We start from the raw sequence: 10015 nt of genomic DNA on the forward strand, positions 1-10015 counted from the left end.
GGGGGGGGGGGGTGCAGAGGGCACAAGGGGGCTGCCCCGATGCCAAGCGAAAACATCTTCCTGTATGTGCCTAACCTCATCAGTGAGTGCTGCCCATGGTCTGGGCCCAACGGCGGGGGGGGGGGGCAAGGGGCCTAGGGCAGGCTCTCTGATCCCACCCTGACTGTCCCATCCATCCCAAGGTTATGCCCAGATTGCCTTCACCATGGTTTCTTTCTCCTTCATGCCCTGCTGCCCCTCAGGGCCTCCTCCCCCTACTTGCTCAGCGGACTTCTGGATGCTTTCCACGGACACGCTGCTCGAGCCCTTAATCAAGCCTGCTCTGTTTGTCCCTTGGCTGGAAATGAGTTCTTCTGCCTCCTCCACCTGTTCAATGTCTCTGAGGGACCTTTAGTTGGCTCTGTGGGTTTTTCCGAGTGGGCCTCCGGATCACCACCCTTATCACAGTGCTCAAGTCTCTCATTAGTGTCATCCACCTTGACAGCCCCCCCACTACATGGCTGGCCTGGACGTGATGAACCGTGCCGGAAGAAGAGACCCGGAAACCTCCAGCCCCTGATTGCCCACCTGCCCTGGGAGTCTTGCTGTGCTGCATGGCTCCCCTCTCCCTCCTGCGGCTTCCCAGGCTCACATCTTCCTAAGGTGTTGTCTGGCCTGCTGGGAAGCAGGGTCATCCACTTTGGTGTGGTCATGTTCTCGGAAATCCTGAGGGCCAGTCCCACCCCTGGGTTTCCCAAGGGCCTGGATTTCACATCAGGAAGGATGCTCAGGAGGCCCCACCCATGGTGGCAGTGCTCCTGGGGCACCAAGAAGCCTATCCGAGCACACGGCACTGTTGCACCTGCTTGCTCAGCCCTGGGGTCTGGCTTGGCCTGAGACATGAAGGACACCTGAGTGAGGGAGACAGACCAGGTTTCTCAAAAGACAGGGAGTCAGACCTGTGCCCCTGGCCAGAGGAAGCCTGCGGCACCACAGCCAGGAGGACGGGAAGGGGCCATACAGATCTTCTCCCATCCCAGTCTCCTGTATTAGGTCTATCCTGGCTCTGAAAACCTTGATAATAAAGGGAGGGGAGGGCATCCCTCTCCAGGACTTGGTTTCCTTTGAGATACTCTTGGACCAGGGCCTGGGTTGAGGGGAGCTTGGGGAAAAGGAAGATCCATCTGGATGTTTTTCTCCTAGTTGTTTACTGACTGGCTTTGTCCTATCATTCCACCATGACCTCAAAGAGAGGTCTTCCCTGCCACCTGAGCTCATGCCCTGTCTTTGCCCTCCTGCTTTATTTTCTTTATGACATTGTCCCTGGCTGTCTCTATTCGTTTGTATACCTCATATTTTCTACCCCCACCAGAATGTAAACTCCCTGAGTACACACACTTTTCTTGTTCCTTCTCTATCCCCACAGTGTAGATGAGTCTTAACCAGGCATATCAGAGATGCTTAATAAATATTCACAGACAGAAAAAATAATAAAGAGCATCCATTCACAAGACATTCTCTCCTCACTATTTTCAAAACAACCTCATTACTTAAAACACTCAAAAGATAGGCATTAATCACTAAGTAATCTCTTAAGATATCTTCAGTATCCATGGTGGGATTTCAGACTGTTCACGGCTAAGGAAAAGAAAAGTAAGAGGCACCTGGGTGGCACAGCAGTTAAGCGTCTGCCTTCGGCTCAGGGCGTGATCCCGGCGTTACGGGATCGAGCCCCACATCAGGCTCCTCTGCTATGAGCCTGCTTCTTCCTCTCCCACTCCCCCTGCTTGTGTTCCCTCTCTCGCTGGCTGTCTCTATCTCTGTCGAATAAATAAATAAAATCTTTAAAAAAAAAAAAAAGATTAAGTTCACCAAGTTTAAAAATCCACTTCACCCAACTACAGTCCTGATGCTCCTTTAGTGTTCTGAGCACATGACCCCTACACTGACTCTAAGTTACTTCATGTCATGAAAAGCCATAGTTGATGATGGGCGAATCTGCCTTATACCAAGGTGCTTTGGTAATTCATTAATTCAGCCCTCTTGTTGCTCCATAAAGGGGCCCTATCATACCAAAATTCACTCTGGACCTAATGTGTTTAGATGAGCCACTAGCATTGTTTTAACTTTTTTTTCAAAAGGTAAATGATCTTAAGAAATCAAAGTGAAGTAACCTATCACTAAGCAATTTATGAAATAATGGTCTGTTCATATAATAAAAAACTAAGCAGCTGTTTAAAAAAAGCTTCCTAGTTCTCAATCCTATACAAATATCAGAATCACCTAGCAATTATTTAAAATATACCAATACCAGGGTTCCACTCCAATTTCACTGGTCTTGGATACAGTTTGAGCATCCATATTGTTTTAAAAGCTATCCAGATAATGCTAACATGCAGTCAGGTTTGAAAATTACTGAGATGAACTATATTAACCAACTCAGAAATGTCTCCCAGATATAAAATTACATGAAAAAAGTCACAAGACATAGATCTCTTAATAAAATTATGTGTCTGTATATATAATTTTATTAAAATGAATTTAGACATGGTTTCTGTTTTACACTATTTACTTATTCATTGCTTAAACTTTTCAAAATGAGAATGTGCTCATGTCTTTTACTTAATTTTAAAAATCTGTTTAGAGAAAATGTGAATTTGTAGGAAAATGTGGAAGCACATTAAAATAGTAACTCCCGAAATATACTATGTCTCCTTCTTTCCCCCCTTCTTCCTCCTTCTGTTCCTTTTTCTCAAAGAGTATAAAAGTAAAATAAATAAAATTCCATTTTTATCCTATCTACCCAACACAGATTATTTCCAACTTTTGGGACTGGGTTGAGGGAGAGAGTAGAGATGGAGGAGGTAGAGAGATAAAGTTCATTCATTCATTCATTGAACAAACACTTACTGGTTTCCCAGACAGGTCCATGCTAGGTGCTGGAAATACAGCAACAAGCAGAAGATACATATCCTCATATGTATCAAGATACCATCTTGCCCTAGTGGAGCTCTGTTACATATAACAAAGAAAGTTAATCTCATCAAGAGAAGTGAGGAAAGACTTCCCTAAGTAGAGGTAGACTTCATCCTGGAGTTAATGGTAGCCATTGAAGAATGTTAAGGGAAGTGACATTACCAAGTCTGCATTTTATATATGTGTGTATATATATATATATATTTTATATATAAACATATTTGCTATAAATATTTATATCTGGCTACGAGTTTCAGTGCCAGTGACCATGGACAATGCCCACTTCCCCCAATACTCCCACTTAGAGCCACTACAAGACAGAGTACCCCTCACCTCTCATCTGAGGTGAGTGGGCTCTTCACAAAGTTAAATTAGAGCTTGCTACCGAGGCAAAGGATTGACTTAAGGAGTTTATCTTTCAATTTGCCGTTATCTATTTGCCATCAAGTAATATTTAACATGAAATGTTACCTCCTGCTGAGTTTATTGATTGGGCTCATATATCTGCCCGTCTAACTAAGATGAGCATGAATATGGCAGATTCACTTCATCGGAGTTTACACTTAATAAAGCCCACTGTATGCAATAAATAACTCACAAAAATGCTTGGCTTTATGGAAGTGGTTGCTACAATTAGTAGAGTTTCTTGAAAGAAACAGATCTTTGTAAACATCGCAAGGTAGGTGAAGGCTTCCAGGGTAATGAGATGTTTCACTGTACTTCATTTACTTAACCTTAAAGTCAATTTTAGCCATTTATACATGGACCACTTGCACATGTAAAGAAATTATCCACTCCACAAGGGGATTTCTATTTCAGTCTCATTTGATTGCTTTAGGAAGTATCCACTAAAAACTACTTAACTCCTATCCTTCAAGAGTAGAAAGTTCATTCTCAGGTAAAGTTAACTGGAAAACAAGAGAGAAAAATTATATCTGAGACTGTCCTTTTATGACCCAGATGTATCTATGTGATGTGAGTGGTTACCTGCAAACATTGATGTGCTATTTTTAACTTAGAATCTTCAATCCTTGCTCAAAGTAAGTTATGATTAGTGTTTTGAGGAACGGAATCGCTCTAATTTAAAGGAGGGGGTGGAAAATGTTCTAGAAAAGGGGAAAAAACTGAGCTCTTTATAAAACATATGCAAATTCCTCAAACTTGTTTTAAAAAAATTTTAATTATGGGCTTCCCAGTCAACATTTCCAAAAGGCCCCTTTATTCTTTTTTAATTCTTTCTAAATGACACAATCTCTGAGAGCTCAGCCCCTCTTTTCACTGGTCTCTCCACAATACAAGAACCACTGGGGTAGCATTTTCACCTCTGCATACATAGGATGAAGCAGTTCTGAGTTTGCTATTCTGCAATTACATGTCACATTATCCTAATTGATACCACTATTATCTGAAACCATTAACTTGCTGTAAGGATTAAACAGTCACCTAAGTGACCACTCTGCCCTCACATTAACCCATTTATGACATATGTATGTTTTAAGGCACAGCAGCGCTTCTAAAAAGTTCAGATCCTTAAAGTCCTCATCTGGTTCTCCAACTTGTTTTCACTCCCAACACACCTAAGAAATGTGAAATCCATAGAAATGGACTTCAATCCATAGAAACGATTCCCAGGGGGCTGAGGGAGGCATACACTCACACACTGGGTCCTGTCATTTGAAAAGCCTGTGAGGTCATTTTGATAAGCCAACACCCCCCACTGGGGCAATAAGGAGAGAGAAGGGTATGAACCTCACCTTATGGAGATGAAAGTCACTGGTTTAGTAGAGCGTTCATTGTTTTATGGGAGGAGGCCACAGGACAGCTTCCAGCTCTAGCCCCCTGTCCAACTCTCCTATGAAGTTAAAGAGGCTGATTTTTTTTTTTCATTTGTCTCTGGGTTATAATAGGAAGAGAAGCAAAAATAGAACAACATCTCTTCCCGCTAGAGAGGAGCAGAGCCAGCTGTACTCCTGGGCAAAGGAGGTGGCCACCCACAAGGTATAGTCCCTGGTGGGGGAGCTAAATGAACCTCTCCAACTGATGCCTGAATCCCCTACACAAAGACAAATCATTTCATCCCACTGTTGATGATCCTGCAGAAAATGGAATCTTCCTGACTTAAACATAGACATACTATATGCAGATGAGTGATAATACAGAGCTCCTTTCCTGAAACCAGGCTTCGATTAGAACACAGAAGGATACGGGGGACAGGAGAAGCTGCCACAGGGAGAACAAGGCTGAAGAAAGAGAGAGATGCCTGGAGGCCTCTGTCTCCTACACAACTTAGCCCAGGCAGATACAGCATGTGAAGACAAGGCTATTCCAGGGCTGTCCAAAAAAAGAGAACTAAGACATCTGGATATTACTTCCAATTTTAGCACAAGCATTTTCTATAGAATTTTAAAACAGGTTCCAGCTACACTCTAAAGACCTCAACTAATGTTTATTGTTGAGCTGGACAGTGAGTAAATTCATTAAGACCTTTTCATCCTTTATCATCACTTTTCATTGTTTGTGTATTTTCAAACCAAGATGCTCTACCTTCTTTTAACTCCGTTAAGTTAGAAATAAGTGGCAATATATTGATATCTGTGCATCTTTTTAGATTCTATGGGTGTTATGCCATTCTGAAGGGGCCCAAACTCCAAAAAACTGTCCTAAATGTTCACCTTTATTTAAGTCATAGCATTGGCTTACTCACACTATTACTTTTCAAAAAGAAATTGTAAGCCAATCTCCAATGCACTGATTTGCTAACCATTCCTTTGCTAACTATTCTAATATTTCATGGCAATCTTAACATACATGTTTAAATAGAATACATGCACCCATAAAGTGAAACATTTTCTATTCCAAGAATGACTACCATCATTTCATGATTAATACCAGTGTAGAGTGCTGGCTGGAGGCTCACATAAATCATCAAAGTGAATTGAAGTACCAAAACCACAAAAGTTATCACTATCAAATTCACATTCGTGTGGTTCTAGGTTCAGCTAAAAGACAGGCTAAGCACCTATAGTCTCTCACTGACTTTTGAAAGACACATTTTTCAAGCCCCAGGAATTTGTTAATAAATACATTTGCTTCCACATAATAAATGCTCACTCTGTGCCAGTGTACTGATTGGAGTGATGATACTTACCATAGCCAACACCCCCTCCCGACTAAAAGTCACCCACTCTCTGTGATTTGGTCAAGGGTGGCAAGAGCAACCCTCTCATGTGCTGACCACTGTCTTAAGAGTTGACCTGGAACACGGGACTCTGCCCAAAGAGTCAATGGTAATTCCCCAACCTGGGCAAATAAGGTCCCTCCAGAACTACCCAAAAGAGTAAAAGAGAGAGCTGGCCAGTCAATGACAGAAGAACAGACAGAGGGAAGCCAGATCCAGACTACATAAAAACCAAATCCACCCTTCAAGTGGCCTGAAGGTCCCTTCGGCAGCTCAAGGAGGTGAAGGGCATGGGCAGGTACTGGTGGAACCCTTCACCTGCATTTTCTCATTAAATCCATCCAAAAACCTAACATCATATTATTATCCCCATTTTACAAGTAAGCTGATTCTATTAATGTAAAATTAATGTAAACATGCTTTAAAAAGCTCAGATAAGCAATTATCACCAATGCTCCACTCCTCAAATCCTTGTCTACTTTTGGCTGGCCACCAGACTATTGAAAGGAGATGGGATTCACAGGAATTATGATGGGACTGATGGGAACCAGAATCAGTGTATAAGGGAGGGTAACGGAAGGGAGAAGATCCTCATGAAGATTTCCCTCTTCTCTAAAAGTGGGTGTTGTAAAAGAAAAAAAAGAGAGAGAAACAAACCAAGAAACAGACTCATAACTATAGAGAACAAACTGATGGTTACCAAAGGGGAGGTAGGGGGAAGGAGGATGGGTGAAATAGGTGATGGGGATTAAAGAGTAAACTTATTGTGATGAGTACTGAGTAATGTACAGAATTGTTCTATATTGTACCCCTAAAACTAATAGAACACTGTATGTTAAAGAATTAAAAGCTTTAAAAAAATTAAAGAAAAGAAAAAGAAAAGTGGGTGTTTTGAGCAAGAGTCGCTGAGTTAAGAACAGAAAAGAGATGCTTTGGAGGAAGTGGAAAAAGAAATCAAGTCAGAGAAGAAAAAAGGTGGTGGGAAAGTGGCTGAAACTAAATACCGTCACAGAGCACAAAATGGCATGTAGCTCAGAATTGAGGCTTGTGGAAGAAATTCTAGATCCCAGGATGTGGAGAGACATCTGGAAAATCCTGGTCTTCATCTTGTCTCTACATAAGGGGTCAGCTAGCCCAAGGGAAATTATTCTAGAAATGACGAATTAGAGCACCTTTGGCTGCCTATTTTAATCTTGTATCCTTCTCATTGCCAAGAGGCTCTTCCTAATGTCCTTCCAAATGTCTCCAGCATTCTGTGTCTCTTCAATACCCCTTAGACACAGAGAGCTTCTGCTCAGCAGCATCCTCATTTCAGAAAATTTCATCAATCTGAAAATAGTCATTAAGCTGCCTCTTAGCATTCTGTCCTCTAAACTAAAGGGATTCATACAGAAGCTGGACAGCCACCTAGGGGAGGTTACAAAGAGCATTCCAGCATACAAAGTGAGCCAGACTACGCGGTGCCCCTAGATATCTTCCAAACCAAGAGTCCTTGATTCAATTTCTTTCATCTTTTTTGTGAAGTTTTCCATCGGTTTGTTCATTTTTGTCACTATGGCTGACCCCTGTCCAACTTCTCCATATTCCTTTCATATTTTTACATCTAATATGCAGAGGAACAGTTTCCCACAATATAAAACAAAGCCTCATTAATTCAGATTAAGTTGGAAAATTCATGTCCCACTAAGAAATCGGTGAAAAGTATTTTTGATTTATAAAGTTGTCTATTATAGAACACTACATAATAGATACAAATAAACTACATGCAAAAGTTAATGAAAGATGGTGAGTCACAACAACTCTATTTCTATGGCACTTCATACTTTTCAAAGTATTATTCCATACATTATTTAATTTTTTCAATTTTATTCAATATGCAAATGCAATTATAGGTAGTAGATCATCAAATCTATAGCAGAAAGGCTTGAATTATCCTGCCAAACTTGAACTTCTTTTTTTTTTAAAGATTTTATTTATTTATTTGACAGAGATAGAGACAGCCAGAGAGAGAGGGAACACAAGCAGGGGGAGTGGGAGAGGAAGAAGCAGGCTCATAGTGGAGGAGCCTGATATGGGGCTCGATCCCAGAACGCTGGGATCACGCCCTGAGCCGAAGGCAGACGCTTAACCGCTGTGCCACCCAGGTGCCCCCAAACTTGAACTTCTAACTCAGTAAGAATTATATATAATTATTCCAAGTCTGCATCACAGCAGTCTGAATTAATGAGGTTCTAGTCTATTGTAGCCATTATAAACCCAACAATTTTATGGCCATGTTATATCCCAGGATGTCACTCCCATCCACACGTTAGTGATAAATACTGTTTCTTCACACAGGAACTTTTGTCATAACAGAGCATCCCACTTTAAAGAAGCTTCACCAAGTAAATTATCTTATATCTCAAACACCACAGAAATGTTTTATATGAAAAATGTGCTAAGATTTCATTATACTCTCTAAAAACACTTGCTTTGACTTATAATGAGCATCAATAAGGAAGATATCCCAAGATCTTAAGGACTCAGCATGTCACAGAAATTATCACCTGTTTGTTCAGGAAAAAAAAAAAAAAAAAAAAGTCACAATCAATCCAAACTAACTAAGTAAATCAACACATGTATAAACCCAGTCACAGAATCCTCTATTTGAGGAACCTGGTGACCCTGAGAGGGTCTGTGAACATCTTCACCATGTTCACTTTCTTCTTAAACCTGTGGTTGGAATCAGAACAATGTATTGTCTTTTCACAGTGGTCAGAAAGACAATGCCTTTACCTACCTTAAAAAGTCTTAAAATGTTAGCAACCATGATGGACACGGAGCTTGCTGCAGCACCTATGACACCAGAAATCTTGTCAGGCTTGGTGAAAATGGGTGGATCTCCATTAGCACACTTCACGTCAGAAGCATCTTTCTCTATCAATGCCTGCACGAATGTTAATGACTGCTCCAAAGCATAGGTGTCCCTGGAGCATGTGTCAAGGATCCGGACACCAAGAGTGATATTGGAGAGGAGGTCAGGGTCCTTATTAATCTGGTCGATTGCATAAAGCATGGCCTCCAGTCTGTGGATCCCCTTTTCCTTCTTCAGCTCCCCACAAGGTACCCCTCTCTCTCCCTTTGCATGGACAGGGAAGAGACCCCCCAAAATGATGTCCCCATCCACTCGTATGGAATGGGCATACTCCTGGCTGTGAGTTCTTTGCATCATTGTGAGGATCCAGTAGAACTTGGCGGTCAAGAGGAAGAAACAAGGGCAAGAGGCTGATCGCTTTCCCTCGCATACCATTTTCTCCACAGGTGGTGTTGCAACCCAGGATCCAAAGTTTATTCTTGCCACAGAAGGGGGACCACCAGAGGCTGCACTTTCTGGAGGCTACCATCAGGGCCCATGGGGGAAAAGGCTCTGTGGGTTTCAGCAAGTTTTCTTGATTTGAATGTCACAGTGAATTTCCATCAGACCCCTAAGGTTCAATTTTATTTCCATATAAAGTCAACTTGCCTGAAATGGTGCAAAAATTAGAATAACAGCTGAGGTTCTGAAGGTGGGATGAGGTCAACAATTCACGTCCTTGAAGTCAGCCCTGTAGCAGAATTATTCCTGGGGGGGGGCAGGGGAAGGGAAAAAAAAGTGTTCAGTTCAATGGGTCTACATTTTTCATATTTTTAAGCCCTGTTTATACCCAACCTCCTTTTTTTTGTTTGTTTGTTTCATTTCCCCTATTCAGTAAGAAACTAATTTTTTTGTCCCCCTATGATTCTGAACACCTGGCTGCACTGCGTCTAAACAGAAAGATTGATGACACTTTTGGAGCAAGAGGAACAGAAAAGTATCAGAAACTAGGTTGATTCTCCCAAGCCACAAAGTATTTTTATTTACCA

General features: G+C 41.7%; 1 protein-coding gene across 1 annotated transcript in view; it reads right to left on the reverse strand.

Annotated features, from left to right (window-relative positions):
• The window catches only part of GRM8 (glutamate metabotropic receptor 8), a 720057-nt gene extending 710353 nt beyond the window's left edge, over nt 1-9704 (reverse strand). The window contains exon 1 of the mRNA XM_002913413.4: nt 8913-9704. Within this exon, the coding sequence (XP_002913459.1) occupies nt 8913-9422 (510 nt within the window). The 5' untranslated portion in view covers nt 9423-9704. The remainder of the gene's footprint in view (nt 1-8912) is intronic.
• Between the last annotated feature and the right edge of the window lie 311 nt (nt 9705-10015).

The sequence above is a fragment of the Ailuropoda melanoleuca genome, chromosome 1, assembly GCF_002007445.2.
Source record: "Ailuropoda melanoleuca isolate Jingjing chromosome 1, ASM200744v2, whole genome shotgun sequence".
NCBI classification, from domain to species: domain Eukaryota; kingdom Metazoa; phylum Chordata; class Mammalia; order Carnivora; family Ursidae; genus Ailuropoda; species Ailuropoda melanoleuca.